Source organism: Microtus oregoni, unplaced genomic scaffold (genome assembly GCF_018167655.1).
Source record: "Microtus oregoni isolate MIOR12 unplaced genomic scaffold, Mior012 000044F_ref0000062, whole genome shotgun sequence".
In the NCBI taxonomy this organism is placed as follows: domain Eukaryota; kingdom Metazoa; phylum Chordata; class Mammalia; order Rodentia; family Cricetidae; genus Microtus; species Microtus oregoni.
Genome location: NW_024543218.1, coordinates 6,951,034 through 6,973,386, shown reverse-complemented (window position 1 = coordinate 6,973,386; position 22,353 = coordinate 6,951,034). Strand labels below are relative to the sequence as shown.

The following is a 22,353-nucleotide window of genomic DNA, read 5'->3' as shown; positions in this document are numbered from 1 at the left end:
TTTACAGGGTGGTATATCCTAGCCAAATTCCATTCTTCTGCATGTAGACACCCAGATTTCTTAGCAGCCTAGGTTAAAGATGCTGTCTTTTCTCTTGTGCATGGTTTCTGCCTCCTTCTAAAACATCAGATGGCTGTAACTATGACTGTTTGTGTCTGGGTCTTCTATCTTATTCCACTAATTTACATGTCTGTCCTGTGTCATCGCCTCATTGTTCTTATGGCTCTCTAATGTAACCTAAGTTTGGAATAGCCATCCTCCACTCAACTAGCTCAGGATTGCTTAGACTATCCAGGGTCTTTTCTGATTGTGTAAGAATTTCAGTATTTTTATTCCATTTGCATTAAGAATGCTGTAGGTATTTTGTCTGGGACTGTATAGACTCTATAAATGACTTTTGGAAAGATGGTCATTTACACATTATCAGTTCTACTAATCAATGGACATGGGATGTCTTTCCACTTTCTAGCGTCTTTCTCAACCTCTTATTTTAGAGATTTGAAGTTTTCATTATAGATGTCATTCATTCCTTGGTTAGATCTATTACACAATACTTGTCTTATAAATTAAAAATAGAGTGTGTCTGCAATGTGTCTCTCTCTCCTTCCCCCCCCTCCCTGTGTGTGTGTGTCTGTCTGCTTATTAATATACAGAAAGGCTACTGACTTTTGCAAGTTAATTTTGTTCGCTATTCCTTTGCTGAAATTGCTATTATTTCTAGAAGTTCTCCAATGGAATTTTGGGGATCTCTTGTGTGCAGTATTATATTACCCACCAATAGGGATAATTTAGCTTATTTTCCTATTTATATCCCTTAAATTTCTTTTCTTGACTTATTACTCTCGCTACTGTTTCCAGAACTACACTGAAAAGGAAAAAGCATGAGGATGGTGGTAAGATCTGTCTTGTTTATGACTTTATAGAATTGCATCAACTTTTTCTCCATTTTGGAGAAATGTTGGGTGTGAGTTTGTTATATATGTATAGCCTTAATTATGTTGAGGAATTACTTCGTTTATTTAAGTTGATTGTATGTCCATTGTCTGATAATCCACTTTCAACTGAAGCACGGAAAAAAAGTGATTGATTCCTCCACCTTGGTGATGTAACCTGTGTTTATGAAGTGTTAACACTAGTGACCTTCTTGGGTCTGAGAGAGTTAATTTGTGAACTGGATTCACACCCTGGGCCTCCTGCTACATGACACTCCAGACTCCTTTGGCCACTTTTCCTGCTTGTGAGAGCTCATCCACTTTTGCATTCACATGGTTGTTGTGGTTAAAAACCTCTTTCTCAAAACCTTTTCAAATAGTACTTTTCTACCATTTGCATCTTACATGAAACATCACTTCACCTCTTCAGCAGGGTTTTGCTTGATTTCTCATTCTTTTCCAACCCAGACAAAGAAGTTTCCAGAGAAGATACAATGCTCTGAATAAGTCCAAGAAAGACATGAAGCCTAAGCCATCACACATACTGTTAATTTATTTGGCCAGTGTAATGACTGTTAATAAACTTCAGATATCAATACAAAGTAAGGTTTGGGGGACTTTTATAATTTGACCTCAAAGATTCTTCTGTAACAGAATCACAATTCATATTATTTTTGTGAGAAGAACATTTAGTTTCATTTGAATTCTTTGCAAAGCAATACCCAGAGTAATAAATTTCAATAGAAATATAAATATGAAACTACCTGCAAAGGAATTGAGCATCATGCCTAGGACACAGTAGATGCTCAGCAGTGCTTGCTGACTGGCCCCGCTCACAGTGTATTTGAAAAGAACAAGTGAACAACTGTGGTCTCTGACAGATCCGAGGTGACACAAAGCAGTATTGTACTGAGAACTTAAAAACACAGAAAAGAGGTGCACTCCCAGAATTTCTATCCTTCTCTAGTGACACTTGGAGTCCCTTCTCTCCTTTACATTAGGGGTACCTTTATTAAATACAGTGATTTATGAAACTGTGGTGAGCCTTGTCAGGTGGGATGGTGGTTCCCTTTCTTACAGGAAGTTCCCCAACTCAGTTCCAATCAATGCAGTTCCTGGAAGTCCAGTTTCTACTACAGACTCTCTCCCTAATGGGTCCAGCCACACTGTCCCTCCCAAGAATTTATAATTCTCATCTATAAAACACAAAACCTGAGAATTCTGAAGCAGTGGTGCTGTAAGTATCTGATTCGGCAACCACCAGTTACAAGTGTCTATTTAAAATTAAATTTAAAGTTCAGTTAGTTAAAATGGAAAATGCAGTTCATCAGTTACATCAGGGATTTTGCAAGGAATCAATGTTTTACAACATTTCCATCACTGTAGAAGATTCAAATAGAAAGAGATGGTTTGAAGAAAGTGTCGAAACTGCAACCTCTGTACCAAACAAACCCACTGTTTTGTATAATCCCTTAGAATACTTCAATGATCATAAAAGAAGAATTTTGTGGCACATGAAATTCAAATTTGGGGTGCCAAAGGGCATGTTTAAGGAACACAGCCCAATCCTTCATTTGCATGTGGCTGATGGATGTTCTCAATGCTACCACATGAAGTTGAATATTTTTTGACTGGAAACATGGGGTCAGAAAAGTTTAAAATATCTACTATCTGGTCTTTTATAAAATAAAATTATCTTTACCTCTACTGTTAGGAGGCCTTAAGGTTTTCAAAGCTGTCTTGCCTGGAATCTGGGAGCTTGAGAAGAGACCAGATAACACAGTGAGGTGCCAGGTGTCACTGGGTTTGCAGAATGATCTCCCCTTTCTGTGCTGCAGGTTTGGAAACTGAAGAATCTCTACTTAAAGTATTAGTGTGAGGTGGAGTGGGCATTAAGAAAGTAGATTCTTCCACAGTCCAAACCAGAACGTGCTGGAGCACCATGTGATACCATCCCCGCCATGGTTGTGGAGCCCGGGTTACCACTGCCTAAACAGTGCGGTAAGTAAACAGAATCCCTGGCTGTCTCCAGGCTAACGAGGTCACTCTGGTGAGAGTCCGTTAGCACTCCCTTAATGAGCATGGCAGCAGCATCCCTGCTGCAACAATAGTCATTTGACACATGAGCAGATGACATAATTAAACCCCAAAACCAGGTGTAAGTGAAACTGGCGTAGAAGGCTTGCCATAGCATCCCCAGGGAACTGTGAACATCTCATGCAGGAGAGAGACACAATGCTTGAACATGAGCAGTCCTGGAAAGAATGCATTTTATAAGAGTAATTGTCACAAGTCAAGGTGGGTCCAAGGTCATCCATCCTGCCAGACATACACTTTACTAAGAGTTATCATAAACTGGCAGAAAAAAAAAAGAATCCCAGGAGAAGGACACAAAGATCAAGATGGCATTCCTAGAACATATGCGGAGAGGAAATCATCTGTGAGCACAGCAGAGAGAGGCCAGGCATCACAGGAACTGTGGGTCACTTGTTATGACAAGCAATTCTCAGTTCAGAACGTTCATAAGAAGACTGCAGAGAGTGTTCTCTCCATTAACGAGTCTAACAAATCACATCTCGCTCTCTCAATAGGTGCTGGGCAGTCAGAATGCCTCCAGGGCTAATACAATGATTACAGAACTCTGGATGTAGCATTAGCATGACATCAGATAATCTCAGAGTGACATCTCTCCCACACACCAGGTTTATTCCACTGCAAAAACTGCTTTTCAGGGAGACGGCTCGCTGAGTAAAAGCTGTAGGCACGCAAGCCTAATGATTTGAGTTAGGCCCCAAAACGCAAGTAAAAAGCCATATGCATTAGCACATGTGTATAATCCCATGACTCCTGAGATGGGAGGTTATTGGAAATATTATTTTAAGGTGTGTGATTTTTATTTGTGTTTTACTTGTTTAACTCTGTGAAGCTGTGATGCCTGTCTTGAACACCTGATGAGCTAAAGATATGAATGGCCAAAGTGAGGTAGGAGAAAAAATAGGTGGCGCTGGCAGGCAGAGAGAATAGATAGAAGGAGAAAACTGGGAGAAGGGGTTCAGAATAGAAGCCTGAAAAGGAGGAGGACATCAGAGGTCAGCCACCCAGCTACACAGCAATACACGGAGTAAAAGTTAAAGAAGTAAGAGAATGGGAAAAACACAGAGGCCAAAGCATAAACAGGATAATATTACTTAAGAAAAGCAGACAAGAAACAAGCCAAGCTAAGGATGACTATTTATAAATAAGAATAAGTCTCCGTGTGTGATTGATTTGGGAGCTGGGTGGCAGGCCCCCCAAAAGAGTACAAAGAGGACAACATCATATTACTGCTATTACAACAGGAGGTAGAAATAGAAGAACCACCCAGAAGCTCAGGGGCCAGCTAGCCTGCAGTGCATAACATGGCAGCCACAAAAGAACCTATCTCTAACAAGATAGAAAGCAAGAATCCACTCCGGAAAGCATCCTTTGACTGCTACGCGTGTGCCACAGTACATGCACACCCATGCACACACACAGTGGGGGTGCTAGTCATTTGAATGAGCTGTTCTGCATACAATCAGGAATTTGAAGACTTGAGTCCAATTGGTGGCAACTGTTTGGGAGGCTCAGCAGGTTGGCCTTGTTGAAGGAAGTGTGTAACAGGAGGTGGGCTTTGAGAATCTAAAAGATTTGTGACATGCACAGTTCTCTCTCTCTCTTTCTCTCTCTCTCTCTCTCTCTCTCTCCTTCATGAATATAGTTTAAGGCGTGGACCATCACTTGCTACTGTGGGTACTATGCCTGCTGCTGCCATGATTTCCACCTCGATGATAGTGGACTCTTACGTCTCTGGAGCCCTCAGCTCAAACACAACCTTCTCTCTGTAAGTTGCCTTGCTTATGGCACTTCACATAAAAATATTGGCTGTAGGGACTAGGGATATAACTCAGTGGTAGAGCATTTGTCCAGCATTCTTAAAATCCTAGGTTTAATCTCATTACTGAAAAGAAAACAAATACACTCTGCTGAAGCTGGCAGTAAAATAAAAACCTTTCAAAAAGTCATATGGAAACCTAATACTGTAGAAGATGTAGAAGATCTCTCTCTCTCTCTCTCTCTCTCTCTCTCTCTCTCTCTCTCTCACATGCACACACATACAAATACACACGTACACACTCTATGTGTGCAAGTATGTATGTATTAGATAGATAGATAGATAGATAGATAGATAGATAGATAGATAGATGATAGATAGATAGATAGATAGATAGATAGATAGATAGATAGATATAGAGAAATAGGGAAAGCGAATCACCCCTTTTAGAGTCAATGGTCAGTAAGACCCCATAGACCCGAAACATTGCCTGCCATTCATTACAGGCTATGACCAATGCTATTGGCTACCCTCCAGAACATGGTGATAAGACCCTTTTGCTTAAGACATCATGTACTTGAGTCATACAACATGGAAATATCACACTCTTAGTGACCTGCTAGCTTCATTCTATTGACTAGCTTCAATAATCCTGAAAGTTCATATGCACACCACTATTTAAATAGCCATTAATATTACATAGCTGTCAAGTATGTGGCCTACAATAAAAGATAACTTGGAAAGATAGTGCCCACTGGTGCCGTAGGGACCAAACATCGTTGGAGTAACCAACCAATGCATTCTTACTAGATTTACGTCCACTCCACAGACTGAAACCCATATACCTGGCTTTATTATCAGGCCATTGGAAGAAGGAAAGGAAGCTTTTCTTAAGAGTGTAGTCCCTGGTAAGTTGACCATGTTTCAGTGGAAAGCCACACATATATGAGGAGGAAAAACTGAGTTGATGCTTGTAAGGAAAAAAATAAGATTAAGGATGATACAAAGTTGGGTGAGTAGGGGGGCAAATTTGAGACGAGCTAGGGATGGGTGAATATGATCAGAACACGTTGTAAAAAATTCTCGAAGAACTAATAAATAATTAAAGCAGTGGTGAATAAAAATGGATGTGTGTAGAAGTTACTGAACATTATAAAAGAAAGAAAGGGGAGTGGAGGATGGGGTTGGGGATTGGTCACAATTAATAACACCCTGTCCCAAGCAAAAAATCATGATCAATTTTGAAAACCCTATTTCCTATTTTCCCAGACTTCCTTGTACCTGGAATCTGTAAAGTCTAGAGGACAAGACTTTAGAAGGGGGAGGAAAACTCAATGTAAGAGGATAGAAGAAAGAGAATTCTGAGATTTTGTTTTGTCTTTTTCAAACCAGAGTAAGTAGACAAAGAAACAGCAGAAAATGAGGAAACATTCCTAGCAATCAGGATCACAGGCCTGACAACAATAAGCTATTGAACTAATATTCTCTGGACGCAGAGAAAAGGAACCTTTCTTCTGCTATACTTTAACTTCCTTCCCACCTTCTCAAAAAGTACATTAAGCAGAGTGACGCACCCCGTGTGTACCGATGGGAAGTTCAAGAGCTTCTAGAGCTGGGCTCTCTACAAGTTGGTTGACTAATCACCACTGAGGTTTCCTGGACTTGTGGTTCCTTTTGGCAACTGTGCCTGGACCCTGCTTCACTGGAAAGCTATGGTACCATGGAGAGGGAGTCACTGCTGTCACATGGAGCTGTATAGTCCTCTCTTGAAGAATTACTTAAGACTTAGGGGGACACATGGACAATAAAAAGCAACTAGCACTTTTGAGTGTTTACTGCCTGCCGGGACTCTTCCAAGCATGTTACACAGATTGACCCATGTAATATAATCGTCACCTGTATTTGTGCCTTTGCTACCTCCATTTTACAAATGGAGAAAATGAGACGCAGAAAATTTCGTGAAGTTGTGCAAGGTCACACAGCCAACGTGGTGGAGTAGAATTCAGACTCGAACACCAAATCTACAGACTTGGGCTTCACATTCCAGTGTCTCTCTTTCTAAGCATGAAGACAACACACCCAAGTTCAGTGATGTAGGAAGGTGGAATTGATTTGAAAAATTGAGCTCGTAGTCCTTTTGAAATATATGGTCTCGAATTTTCTAAGTCACCTAATTTGTTGAGTTCTCCAAGGTGTCCGGTACATGGAGACAACAGTTAGATGGCTTTAAAAGACAAACAATATTCCAACAGTTCCATGAGAGTTGAGGTGTTCAGCTTTGGAAATTAGGATGAGGAGATTCAAGTCTAGCTAAATGTGGCAATGAGAGCATCTACCCTGGCTGGCAACAGTCTGAGGAAGGAGCAATTGAAGTTGATCTGATTTTACATAACCTGTGGCAACGAAGCAGAGACATAACATTCATGAGATTTTTCTTGTTCTGTTTGAGGTGAATACCAGGGTCAAATCCAATTCTAAAATTTCCTTTTTGGATTGTATATGGGGTACCATATGAATAATTTTATTTTAGAGGAAGAAATGATTTTGCTCTTGTTTCTATTTATTCCTGAAAACCATCACAGTTTTTGTGTCCTTTGCTTACACACCTATCCATTCGCAATACAAAGTTCTGAGTTCACACAATGTGAGAGACACAGTTTAAAATCATATTACCAAAGTGTCATATTTACCTTCTCTTTTTTACTTTTTCTTGGGATTTTAGAAGTAGAAGCTGGAGTTTACACCAGTACATTAATGTATCTTGTATTTGCACATAACCATGCAAAAAAAAAAAAAACACCCTGCATTGTCTGATGAGTATAAAGGCAGTGGAGGAGAGATAGGTACCTTTCCCAGAGAAGCCTGTTTGGAAGGTAATTAGCATTTGAATTGAGAAATGATTAATGGCCAAGGACAATACAGTATTCAAGGCAGAGGCTCCAAAAAGGGAAGGCTGACGTTAGAGCATTTGATAAATGTCTCAAGGACTCACCCCACTGATTCACTCTTGCCTACTCTTAGACACATACTCCACACCATCACCAGAATGTCACTGCACTCATGGATAAGTAAGTGGTACATGTGTGTTCATAGAAACACCCTCAGGAAGGGCTATAACCATCCAGTCTCCTTTCTGAAACCAAACAACAAAACAAAAAACCAAAACAAAACCATGAAGATTTAGAGAAACAAGTGTTTTCACCTAATAAACCCACACCCAAACCAAGTCACCTGCATAAATGTCACTTTGAACAATCCCTGTTTACGGGACAGTCACTGCTTTGAAGGAAAGTGTCTCCAATGTTTTCTTCGTTGCCCTTTGTGATTCCAGTAACATGGAAATTCAGCCACTCTCTAAGGATACAATCCGATTCTGCTATCTAAGGTTAAGAGGCCACATTGTAGCTAGTCTAAAGAGGGAGGGTTTCCAGTTCCATTTTTGTTGCTGAAACAAAATACCCAAACCAAAAGCAACTTAGGTGAGGAAGGATTTACTTGGCTTCCAATTCCAGGTCATAGTCCATCTCTGTGGAAAAGTCAAGGCAGAAACTCAAAGACAGTCACATCGAGAGCTTGCTCAACTCACTTTTTTCCACTCATATAATTCAGTGCCCAACTCAGGCACTGAGGGTGGGAACTCCCACTTCGAGGAAAAGTCTCCCATAGCCATGCCTACAGACCGACCTGATCTAAGCAGCCCCTCATCCAAGTTCCAGGTTTAGTCCAGGTTGTACCAGGTTGATAGCTAAAACTAACCCTTACAAAAAGTGACATCCTCTCCTAATAAAATGTGACAACACTCCCCCAGTTTATGTCACTAAACTAGATTAAAGGCAAATAAAGTCCAGATTTCTGTTGTTTCCTGATTCAAGAACAGCAAAAGAGTAGAACCATGACCAGTCTGATCATCTCTGACTCTGTCGGTCTGACCTTGAGTGAAGAGACACGAGCAGGTTAGAATGTGAGCTTATTTTCATGTTCATTTGGGGGACTGTGTGTGGTTCCTTCATAGCAGTGCTAAGGCCTTTGAAGCCGGAGTCATTTCCTGAGAAAACAGTAGAAGTTTGGCAGGGTGATGTATTCCTCTATTCCCAGAACTCAGGAGGCTGAAGCAGAAGGGTCATTAGTTCAAGGTCAATCTGGGTTATTTTAGTGAGATTCTTCAAAGAAAAAGGGAGAGAGAACAGAAAAGAAAAACTAAAATAAAACAAAATGCAAAGCAGTCACGCACACAATGTGAAATATATTTTGTACTGACTTAATAGAAGTCTCTAGTTCTCATGAAAATAAAGAGGCAATTCAAGAGGAAAACTACAGGTGGTTACACGGCTCACCTCTCCTCTGAATTTGAAACAATCGCTTTATGTTCAGGTTTTCAACCCCTTTGGCAGTAGCACGTGCCAGAAACCCTTAATAGAACTCGAGAGAGGAGAACCGTCAGCTGCAATGGCAGGCCACAACAGATGAATAATATGTTTCCGAATTAATTGAGTAAGAACATTTGGCCATGTCTGCCAGGTTTATTTTATTGTATGATTTGCAGGCTAACAATGAAGAGCAGGTTCTTAATTATAAGATTTGCATTCTTTCACTCTGTCATAAAGACTCATGCAAAAGCTGGCTTTTCAAACACTGGAAGGAGGGTTTGAATACATAAAGGGGAATGGATGGGTGGGAAAGCCACAAGACTTCTTTCTTTTTTTTTTTGCTATTTTTATTTTGTTTTGTTTTTAAAGATAGGGTTTCTCTGGGTAACACTTTGCTGTCCTGGAACTTGCTCTGTAGACCAGACTGGCCTTGAACACATAGACATCCACCTGCCTCTGCCTCCCGAGTGCTGGGATTAAATGCGTGCACAATCATCACCCAGCTCCATGAGACTTCCCAACTCATTTTTCTTGAGAACTGTTTTCCTCTCAAGTTTCAAAACAATCTCATGGAAACCCTGAGCTCGTGGTCTCAGGACTTAGATGCTCCCTTTCTGTACTATGTAGAAGGAAAATGTAGTGTACATTTTCTGATATGGTGAAACTCCTGCCCAAACACCATCACTTGAGATATACACTGATTCATGTATACAGTGTAGATTTCCATTTGAGCTAAGCCCTATGGGTAATCTATTCGGCAAGTATGAGGTAGTAGACTAAAACCAACCATTACTTGGAGCTTCACAGCAAATGATTACAACAGACTTATAGCCAAAAAGACATGAGATACAGCCTCAAAAATCCTAAGATGAAAAGCTCTCCACTTAGCAGTCGCATTGGAAGAGATGTTACCACTTTCTGCCAAAGCACAGAGTAGAATAACTGCAGTAGACTAAAACCAAGTGTTGACCCACACCAACTCTTCAGAACATAAAAGATCAGAAGACACAGACCACTTCTCAAAGAGAACTTCTTGAGACCAGAGGATTGGAGAGAGGGTGCCACACAAAGAGGTCTTGAGGCTAGCCAGACTCAGAGTGTGGAAAAGAGCTTGACTTCACATGCTAGCCACTAACAAATGAAGAAACCTGACACATCTACCAGTGTCTCTTAAACAAAGATGCATCAGAATCACCAAGTACACAGGGCTTCTGTCCCTGCAGAGCAGCTCAGTAGTGTTGCCGCGTTCTTCGGTAAATCTGAAAGAGTATAGAAGTGTTTCAGCATCCGTGACTTCCTCTTACTAGATGTCAGTTGCATTTCTCCCATATGTGACAAGAATGGCTCCTCATGCTGTTAAATATTCTACTGAGAAATATTATCCTTTAACAGTCATTGGCCTACACAGATCTTCTTTTCTATATTTGAATTTCATGTCTTAAATTTCAAAAATTTAATTCATTTTTAAATGAAGTAAATGTCTTATCCTGGTCCTGTTTTGTTTTTCTGAAAAATATATTTGATAACTATAACTGATTCTCTTTTTTTTTCAGACTGGGAAAACAAGATTTATACACCAATTAATTGATTAGGCCAAAGAATACATAATGCTATGTTTGGGCATTCATTCTATGCCTTGTGGCCCTTCATGATCCCAAATATCCAGCTGTGATTGGGATGTCTTCCCTAAACTGCTTTCAGAGGCAAATATATTACCGGGTTCCTCATAATTATCTTAAAGTAGAAAAGCGAACATTGAACTCAGGCATGACCAGAAGAATCGGTTTACCAGTGGGAAGAAAACAGAACTCCAGAGGAAATGGATAATTAACAAAAACAAACAAAATCTGCTGGAGGAAGTGATCCCCTGACATTTGAAAGCAAATAATAAGCAATAGTTCATACATAAACCTTCTCTTCAAAATACTGAATCAAGTATGAAGGTAAGTCTTCAGGATAATAGATAATATTACACACACAGACACACCCACACACACACACACACACACACACACACACACACAGAGAGAGAGAGAGAGAGAGAGAGAGAGAGAATACTCTAAGCCAACTGCCCTTAGAAATGCAGTGTGTATATACAAATGCTCTTAATTCAGGTTTAATTTTAAATTTAAAAGATTATTGTTTTATAAAAAAAAGATAATAAGACATTCTAGAAGTTTATAGTCCAATAGGAGCACAGAAAGACATAGACATCAGTGACTCTGCTTTCTGACCCGACACTCTGAACTGATTGTGAAAACTAATTATCCAATGAATAAAAGTCTTTACTACTTCAAGTGCACATACAGACAGAAGGGTAATGAGAGCATGAAAGCAGACAGTTGATTTCTAGCTCACTATCTTCACGGGCCTCCCTCTCCCTCTTCTCTTCTCTTACATTTTCTGTTATACTGCATAATACAAACGAACATCTACAAACCACACAGAGAAAATTTCTACAAATATTTTGGTTGTGAGCCTAGCCTTTAATGGCTGAGCCATCTCTCCAGCCCAATTCCTACAAATATAAAGAACAAACATAGCAAACCAAAACTCCAACAGATACCTTACAGTGATAAGATTTGTCCCTGAACCAGTTTGTAACCTTTTAAGGAAAACTTGGGGAAAGAGTTAGTTAGTTTTCTTTTTCTACTCATAAAAGATCTAAGAAAGAGTTGTACAATGGTATACAAGGGTATATAGGGCTAGCAGACGAGTAAGTTCTGTGCAGGAAATTGTCAGATCTCTGAGAAAGAATAAGATAGAAGATTAGTAGATCTTTGTGTACATGGACTTAGATTCCTCACTCCAACCCTTAACATCCCCATCACAATTCAGTAATGTGATATTGTAAATCAACATTTATTCTTATTTGTATCTCAGAGTAATAATTGTTAAGAGCTATTGCTGTATGTGGTACAAATACGAATGAGAACGTAAAAGAATCAAGTCTTGTTTTCAAAAAATGATAACTCCAGAGCAGGCAAGGTATTTTGACCAGTAAAAAACCCTTGTCATGCAAACCCCACAGCCTAAGTTTGATCCCCAGATCCCACTGTGGAAGAAGAAATCTGCTCCTGGAAAGTGGTCCTTTGTCTACAGGTGTACCATGGCATACACAACCCACACGCACACAATCACCAAACAGACACACACATATACACTCTGATAATAAAGACATTTTTAATAGGAATAAATATGAGCCCTCATAGGCCCTCCTGGAACAATGTCCATTAACTACCCCGCCTTTCTCGTGTAAACTTTTGGTGTTTTGTTATTCATTCCCAGGAACATAAGACTTTACTAGCATCTACTTGTAACACAACTATGAGTTTCTCCATCCCAGCCAAGTGTGCAATTCTATGAACAGTAACTGGGTGTCCTACAGTTTAATTTAATTCTTTTGAAAAATACTGGCAATAGTATCAGACTGCCCTGGGACTTCAAATTCCCAGATGCCCCCACTTCAGATACTAGCTACTCAAGTGTTGAGTCCCTGGGTTTCTATACTTCTGTCTGTGTTAGCTACAAATTAAAGATCCCACAATATCACCTCACTCCTTTTCAACATTTTATTACAAAGGGCCACAGAATAGTAACTGGCTTACTATTATCACTATATTATGACCAAAACACTCAATAAACAGCCAAATAACTATATAAGAATACATAAGGTATGCAAGTGGAGATGGGGACACAGATGTTCTGTGACACTCAGGAGTGCTACCCTCCCAGAAACTGTTTCACCCACCTGGAAGTCCTCTGAACCCATTCTAAGGCGTTTTCACAGAGGCTACATGCTGTACATTCTGTTGAGTAAGTCCCTCGTTATTGATAAGTAATCATAATCCCCAGCTGTTCTGACCTGCCCCACCTCCCTGCTCCTGCTTGCCTCTAAAGAGGGGGAGTCACTGAAGATGGCTGACTGTATTATTCCCTCCTCTGTTGCTCTAATCAAACACCATGGCTGATGCAACTTCTAGAAAAGTTTGTTTCACACTCCTGCATTGCTGGTGGGAGTGCAAGCTGGTACAGCCCCTTTGCAAATCAGTATGGTGATTTCTCAGAAAATTAGGAAACAACCTTCCTCAAGACCCAGTAATACCACTTTTGGGTATATATTCAAAGGATGCTCAACAGTGCAACAATGACATGTGCTCAACTATGTTCATAGCAGCATTGTTTGTCAAAGCCAGAACCGGGAAACAACCTAAATGCCCCTCAACTGAAGAATGGATAAGGAAAATGTGGTACATTTACACAATGGAGTATTACACAGCAGAAAAAAATGAATGACATCTTGGAATTTGCAGGCAAATGGATGGAGCTAGAAAACATCATACTGAGTGTGGTAACCCAGACTCAGGAAGACAATTATCATATGTACTCACTCATAAGTGGTTTTTAAACATAAAGCAAAGAAAACCAGGCTATATATCACAATCCCAGAGAACCTAGACAACAATGAGGACCCTAAGAGAGACATGCATAGATTTAGTATACATGGGAAGTAGAAAAAGATGAGATCTCCTGAGTAAATTGGGAGCATGGGGACCATGGGAGAGGGTGGAAGGGAAGAAGAGAGGCAAGGAAGGGAGAAGAGAAAAATGTAGAGCTCAATAAAATCAATAAAAAATAAAAAAAGAGTTTGTTTCAGTTTATGGTTTCCAAAGATTAGAGTCCATGATGACCAGGCCAGCACAGCAGCACGTGGCAGACATGGTGACTGGAACAAGAAGCAGAGAAATGAACTGCAAGTGGTGTGAGGTGTCTAATGTCAAAATCTATGCTGTACCAAGGCCACACAAACCTCACCAAACAGCACCACCAAAAGGAGACCAATCCAAACCACAACAGTGACTAAACACAATCTGTGATTGTTCCTTTCCCCTAAAAAAAGTGGAGGTACCAAAGTTCTATCCATCTGAACACGTGATGTTGTCTTCCTGTTGGGCAGCTTCTCTTCTGAGAATTCCTAGACACAGCATCTATCCACCGGGGGTGTCCTCACCCGACAGAAGACAATCTAGCCCCAAAGATAAAGGGGAAAAAAAGTAAATACTTTCAATTGTTCTGTAATTGCCTATTAAACAGAAATAGAGATGGGATGGAAGAGCCAAATTCACCACCTAATTTCCCATGTAGAATAGCTAACTTGTCCATTTAAAAAGTTCCAGACCCAAGCACCTGGAACCTCAACCCGGACGCCTCCTACGTGTACTTCTGTGCAAACGAGACTGTGCTCGGGGTGGAGTTCCACTTCATACCTGACGTCAAGGGAGCCGTGCTGGTCTGTGACATGTCCTCAAACTTCTTATCCAGGCCAGTGGACGTTTCCAAGTTTGCTGTGATTTTTGCTGGTGCTCAAAAGAATGTTGGCTCTGCTAGGGTGACAGTGGTGACCGTCCGTGATGACCTGCTGGGGTTCGCCCTCAGAGAGTGTCCTTCAGTCCTTGAATACAAACTGCAGGCTGGCAACAACTCTTTGTGTAACACACCTCCGTGTTTCAGCATCTACGTCATGGGCACGGTCCTGGAATGGATCAAGAACAATGGTGGAGCCGCAGCCATGGAGAAGCTCAGCTCCATCAAATCCCAAATGATTTATGAGATAATTGACAATTCTCAAGGATTTTATGTATGTCCAGTGGAGCGCCAGAATAGAAGCAGGATGAATATTCCATTTCGCATTGGCAATGCCAAAGGAGATGAAGCTTTAGAGAAGCAGTTTCTTGATAAGGCAGTGGAACTCAACATGATCTCCTTGAAGGGGCACAGGTCAGTGGGAGGCATCCGTGCCTCTCTGTATAATGCTGTCACCATTGAAGATGTTGAGAAGCTGGCTGCCTTCATGAAGAACTTCTTGGAGATGCATCAGCTGTGAGCGTGACCAGCTCCAAGCTGTCTGTGAGCACCATGCGGCGTTCAGAGTACCTTCAGATCGGCTACAGTAACTTAACAGATGTGGATTTCCCCCAATGCATGCTTAACACAGACTCTTCTTCAAAGAATAACACCTAACCATCCAGGGCTCTGCAGAGCTGATGGGACTCCCAGCTGATGGCCACCTTCATTTTGACTTGAACTGAAGGCACTTTCAAAGCTTTCCTGTTGCTTTTCTAACGAATCCAGCCTGGCTTCGTTCCCTAGGCAGATCGCAGTCCTAGCCTCGGACTTTGTTCTGCCGAATTGATTAGTTATTTTTGTGTTCACAGGAGCATACCCCAAGGAGGTTGGAGTGCATGTGCTGGATCTGACAGCAGTGAGTTTTCTGGGTTCTGCAGCTTTTGGTTAAAGTCAACAGTGAGTATTTTGAATCTGTGCTGTTCTCATAACAAGATAAAAGTGACATACGCTATGAGTACTTATATAGTGGGTATGATTTTAATACCTTACGATTTATATCTATGCCTTTATATTTCTAATGAGACAGTTCTGTCAATGCTTTTAGTGTTTGTTCAGCTCATGACTTTATGCACGACTGTCCCCTGCTGTGGGCAGTTGCACCCTTTAGTGACTCCCTTCTAAAGTCGCTTTCTAAGAAAGAACTAAAAGTTCCATGATTCACTTTTCTTATCCTGGCCACAAGTAGAAGAAATGGTTGCTTGCTTGCTTTCCGGTTAGGCTGTTAAACAAAACTCAGTTACCCTCCCATCCCCGTGAATTGTGTTTACATGGCTGTTTTGTAGTTTGATCAGGGCAATACCGTACATTCCAGATTTTTGCTGAGGTCTTTCCCCATCGTTCATATGTTGTTAGTGTTTTCTGTTGACTATGTGAAGAACATTAAAGTCCTGCAGTGTCTAAAAATAAAATAAAATAAAAACTAGATAATCTAGCAATACAATTTAAAGGCATACTAACTTGATACACAATAAAGAATAATGGTAGAAGAATGCTGTCTTAGTTTTCTCTAATTGTACAATTGTGTTTCCATAAGAGCTGTAATCTCTACTGGAGTTCATAAGACACTATGACCTCAGTATGAGCGTGGGTGTTGAAGACGGCATCTAGCATTAGCGGGCATTTCATGGTGTGATGCCATGCACAACATAAAGTGAATGGTATAGTTCAGAACCAAGGCTGCAATGGCATCACTTGATGCAACGTGGGCAGGCATTGCCACAAACACATTGAATTCATTACATATTTGATCTCATATGTGTGACTTGTGTGCTTATGTGTGAGTGTACGTGCCTGTGTCCCCAGTGCATGTGTGGAAGTCAGAAGACAACCTCAGATGTTACCTGCTATCTTCTACCTTGTTTGAGATGGGACATCTTGTTTCTATGCTGAGCTAGCTGGCCCCTGCAGCTCTGGAGATTTCTCCTGTCTCTACTTCCCATTCAACCAAATGAGTTCTGGGATTACAGAGGCATGCTAGCAAGTCTTCCTTCTGTGTGGCTTCTGAAGATCTGAACCTGGTTCTTCACATTTGCTCAAATTTACCCACTGAGCTATAACCCATCCCACTACACAATTAATTTTGTTTTTGTTTGCAAAAGTTTACTGTTTGCATAAAAAACAAAAAACTTTTACAGTTGCCAAAATTTTGTGGCCACTGTCACCAGCCTACAAATAGAGTTTAAGAAACTATGGTTTACAGAATGCTAGTACATCTCGTGTTAAAAAATTAATAAATACCACAGTCAAGTGAAATTAATATCTGAATTAAAATATTAAGAGATGGTTTTAACTGCATGTGTTGATCCATTCCTGTTCATGACTGTTCAGAGGTATGTGAAATTTCTTAAAATCATTTTATCACATACTCACTTGAAAATAACAGCGTATCTTGAGTTAGCATACATCAGCAGCGTGCAGCTAGGAAATTACTGAAGGGCATGCCTTTGATTGCGTTTCATATTTCAATTCTATCTTTACTGTGGGAATTAAGAATTATGATAGCATGAGCAGCATCAGTAAATATTGGCCCGTGTTCCTCGCCTTTTGCCCACATAGTATTTCATCTCTGGGTGTAAGCTAATACTCTTGGGTGTATAAGATTACTGCTGAAGGAAGTAGGAATTTTGTCTGTGCAAGGTTTTCTAGATTAGACCCAAAGGTTTTTAAAAGCTTCAGTCAATTACTTGTTCCTTAAAGCCTGGGGTAATACACTAACATTGCTTAATTGAGTTGAAAAAAGGTTATTTACAGTATTTTCCACATAGCTGATTTTTTTCAGCCAGCTGATTAGCATATAGCACAGCACTGCTAATTTGTACTAATGACTAAGAACACCAGAGATTACAAATTCAAGAATTAGCAAGCACTGTAAGTGAAAGCATGAAATTAAAAGCAATTAGAGTTGTCTTGTCACAAAAAGGATTGCCTTGGTCTAGGCTTATTATTTATGGTAGTGATTTATCATAACTACCTTTACTTTGTATGAAACCTTCATGATGTGGCACTTAATGTCTTCTCTAAGAAAGATGAGCAGAGTTGACAGACAGTGGATGTATTCTCATGTTCAACTTTTACTGTCCTATGCTCCTATCTCATATAAAATACCTTCTTTAAACACAAGTTCAATTATTCTGCTAGTAAAGCTAATAGTTTCTCTGGAATCTGTAAAGTACTGAAAATATAACAGAGGCAAACAACAACAACAAAAAAATGTCAGCAGTAATCCCAGCACCTGGAGATGTCCACTGCTAACATCTGCCGTGCTCACTGCTAACATTTTCCTTCACAGATTTATGAAGAAAATGTCAATTATGTAAGAATGTTTGCTTACTGAAATTATGTTTTATTTTCATGTTTGTATTGTGTATTTCCACTTGGCAGCTAACAAAGACACCAAATTATCCTCATAATTTAATTATTGCTGTATATTTACAGTACAAGGTTGGAATTTTTTAAGTACAGTTAGTCCTAAAAAGAAGTATTTAGTTTCAGTTACTTGAAAAAATTAAAATAATTCAAATATTCAAATAGTCTACCTTGGATTGTACTGTTTATAGTAGCTATTGGGTACTTTTCTGAATAACAAAAAAATAAATCATTTGTGGATGACATAAATTTAATTGAAATCCAACATTAGTCACACTTGCTACCAATGTGTTCCTGGTATGGATAGCAAGAATGTCAACAAACACCTAATTTTTGACAAAGAAGCTAAAATTATAGAATAAAAAAGAGAAAGCATCTTCAACAAATGGTGCTAGCATAACTGGATGTCAACATGTACAAGAATGCAAACAGATCTATATCTATCCCCATGTACAAAACTCAAGTCCAAATGGATTAAAGACCTCAATAAAAATCCAACTGCACTAAACCTGATAGAACAAAAGTAGGAAGTAGCCTTCAGTGCTTGGGCACACTTTCTAAATATAGCACCATTAGCACAGACGCTGAGAGCAAAAATAAGTAAATGCGACCTCCTGAAACTGAGAAGCTTCTGGAAAGCAAAGGATACGGTCAATAAAACAAAAAAAGCAGCCTACTGAATGGGAAAATACCTTCATCAACCCCACATCAGACAAAGGACTAATCTCTAAAATATATAAAGAAATTAGACATCAAAATTCCAAACAATGCCATTCAAAATGGGGTACAGAACTAAATAGATAGCTTATGCTGGAGAGGATGTGGAGTAAGGGGAACACTACTCCACTGCTGGTGGGAATACAAACTTATATAATTACCCTGGAAATCAGTATGGTGGTTTCTTGGAAAACTGGGAATCAATTTACCTCAGAACCTAGCAATACCATTCTTGGACATATACCCAAAGGATGCTCAATCATACTACAAGGACATTTGTTCAAGTATGTTTATAGCAGCATTATTTGTAATAGTCAGAACCTGGAAACAACCTAGATACCCCTCAACAGAAGAATGGATAAAGAAAATGTGCTCCATTTACACAATGGATTACAACTCAGCCACAAAAAGCAATGACATCTTAAAAGTTGTATGCAAACGGATGGAACTAGGGAAAAAAAAAGATTCTGAGTGAGGTAACCCAGACCCAGAAAGGTAAACTTGGTATATACTCACTCATAAGTGGATACTAGCTGTCAAGCAAAGAATAACAAGCCTATAGCCCATGACCCTAAAGAAGCTAAGTAACAAGGTGAACCCTAAGACAAACATACATAGATCTACCTGGTAAAGGGAAATAGACAAAATCGCCTGACAAAATTGGGAGCATGGGGGTGGGGGGAGAAGGGAGGGTGGAAGGTGAAGAGGAGGGTAGAAGGGGAGTGGGAGGAGAACTTGAGGGAACAGGATAATTGGATGGAGGAAGGACAGAGATGAGAGCAAAGGAAGATATATTTTGATTGACTGAGACATTTGGGAGCTAGCAAGAAACCTGGCAGTAGAGAAATTCTTAGGAATTCAAAAAGATGACCTCAGCTAAGACCCTAAGCAACAGAGGAGAGAATGCCTGAGTTGGCCTTGCCCTGTAGTCAGATTGATAGAACCTTCACCCAGCAACTGATGAAAGAAGAGGCAGAGACCTGCAGCAGAGCACTGGGCTGAGCTCCCAAAGTCCAGTCGAAGATTGGGAGAAGTGAATATAATCAAAGAGGTCAAGACCATGATGGGTTTATCCACTGAAACAGTCTACCTAAGCTAATGGGAGCTTACCAACTTCAGCTGGATTGGGAAGGAACCAGCATAGGACCAAATTAGACCCTCTGAATGTGGGTGGCAGTTGAATGGCTGGGGCAGACTGTGGGGTTTCTGACGGTCGTGCCAGGATTAATCCCTACTGCTTGTTCTGGCTCTTTGGGAACTTATTCTCTTTGAATGGATAACTTGCTCAGCCTAGATACAGTAGGGAGGGCCTTGGACCTTCCCCATAGCAATGTGCCTTACCATTTCTGAGGAGTGGAGGGAGGGTGGTGGGGGGTGGGGAGGTGAAGGGAATGGGAGGAAGGGAAGGAGTGGGAATTGGGATTGGTATGTAAAACAAAGATAGTTTGTTTTCTTTTTTAAAGAATGTCAACCAAACATGAACAAACAATAGCTCAACCTATAATTAGTGTTATATTAAATTATTTGCCATATCACTGTAATGGCCCAAAGGGTAAAGGACTTGTTGACAAGTCTAATAAGTTACATTTGATCCCTAAGACCTACATGGATGGAAGCAGAGAAGTGGTTTCTACAAGTTATCCTCTCTGTGTGTGTGTCTCTCTCTCTCTTGATGTGAGATTCCACTCTGCATGCTATGAATATTTTATTGCCATTGGTTAATAAAGAAGCTCCTTTTAGCCTAATAGAATATAACCAGGCTGGAAGAGATACATAAAGAAAGAGTAGGCAGAGTCAGGGAAAATCCATGTAGCCACTACAGAATATAGACGCCTCCACCGGAGCCCGTGGACATTTTGCTGGTAGGCTTTGACCTCGTGATGATGCACAGATTAGTGAATATGGGTTAGTTTAGGATATAAGAGCTATCTAGAAATATGCATAAGCTATTGGTCATGCAGTGTTTTAAATAAGATAGTTCCTGTGTGATTATTTCAGGTCTGAGCAGCCGGGAATGAACAAGCAACCTCCGGCAGCACAACACTTCCTCCCCTCCACACGCACACACACACACACACACAAATAGCTTAATAACTTTTAAGAATCAAGTCTCATTTGTTGAGTTTATGCTATAGTGAATTACATCCCAATTCAATTAATTGGAAGAAAACACTAATTAGAAATTCCTAGAAAAATGTAATTTTAATTTTAACTGAGCTACTTTTATTTCATAGGCCAGGTACATTATACTGCTACACAGCAACCAAATCCCTGAGCTTTCTTAAGGGCTTTTCTTGCTGTCCAACCATCCTCAAATGAATATAAAATAATTGTGCCTCAAGGAGACAGAGGTAGTACAATCCTTCTCAGTTGAAGCCGTAACTACCACATGAGAATAATTTTCATTAATTAATAATCTAACAGATTTAAGCCGTCTATGCATTTTCACGATGTCCCTAAAAATTCCCCAACAGCATCCTCTGAAGGGTACCTAACAATCTCTTAGAAATCGCTCAGAAGACCTCCAACAATAATGATTAAAATATCTGACCCTCTCCTACAAAAGCGCATTAACATTCACACCCTTGCCTTAATGGTTCTGAGATTTGCAAGTGTTGTCTCTTCTAAGATCAGTCAACTCTAGAAACACCTACTATCTCCACACAGTTGGTTCTTAATAAACATCTGTAATTACATATTCTTGGTGGAAACTTAAGTGACTGCTGAGCTCTTTTCCTTACTCGAATTGAGGATTGATGCTCCTTTCATCAGAATTCCCTGGAAAGCCACTATCATCTTTAACAGCCATTGTAAAGCTGAAATATTCAGAGTTAGTAAAAGAGAAGAGAAGAAACCCTTTGTTCGTTTTCTTCTAGTTCATAAATTAGTCTTCTTGGGGTACAATCATGTGTTGAGACAAGCTAACTTCCATTTCAGTACCCAGGGAATAAGGCAAAGAAAGGAGCATGTGCAGAGTTCTTTCCTAGGACAAGAAAGCCTAGTCTTTGGCACTCTACCTTACCATCTGCCTGGCCTGGGCTGGCACTGGAACACACACAGTCTCATCTGAACCTCACACAAGCATGCAGGTGACAAAGAAAAGCTTGAGAAAGTTAAGTCCGGGCTCTGGCGTGGCTCTACAGCTGACTGACTCCAAACTTCTTCCATTTCTAGTTCACCCTGCACTGCCTACCATCCTTTGCACTCTCTGATGGACTGTCAATAATTCAGTGTATACACTTGGCCATGAGATTTACCCTTGTCACATCCCAGTAAATAGATTCCAGAGCTCAAGTCATGTTACAAAAATGCAAGGTCTTGGAAGCACCTGGAGCTCTTCTTCATCATTTATTAACATACCAGAGAAGGCTCTAGGCATACAGGAAACATTTGTAAACCAAAATCCCCTGAAGAATATTCTGATCCTTTCCATCAAAGCATTGCTATGACAGAGGAACTAATATCCACAGATCTCGAAGTGCAATAACATTGCTCAACTCAAACTGTATCCCTGGGCCAGTACCTTCTCCAGAATCTGTTTATTGAAACAAATATGCTTTTAAATTGATGGATTTACATATGCATTTTTGTATTGTTTCTTTTGTGGTGGGTCAGGGGTGAGTGTGCAAGGTGGAGACAGAGAAAAACTTGCTGGGGAGTCATTTCTAAGGCTCCAACCTGGATTATCAGGCGTGGCAACCATCCCTCTTAC

At 40.2% G+C, this 22,353-nt stretch overlaps 1 protein-coding gene and 1 pseudogene across 1 annotated transcript; both read left to right on the top strand.

Moving 5' to 3' along the window:
- The first annotated feature begins 2,893 nt into the window (after window positions 1-2,893).
- LOC121434697 (phosphoserine aminotransferase-like) lies at window positions 2,894-15,069 on the top strand. Its single transcript, XM_041633610.1, has 2 exons — window positions 2,894-2,933; window positions 14,330-15,069. Exons 1-2 carry the CDS (start codon window positions 2,894-2,896, stop codon window positions 15,034-15,036), a joined length of 747 nt encoding a protein of 248 aa, XP_041489544.1. The 3' UTR covers window positions 15,037-15,069.
- The window catches only part of LOC121434696, a 68,234-nt pseudogene continuing 60,949 nt past the window's right edge, over window positions 15,069-22,353 (top strand).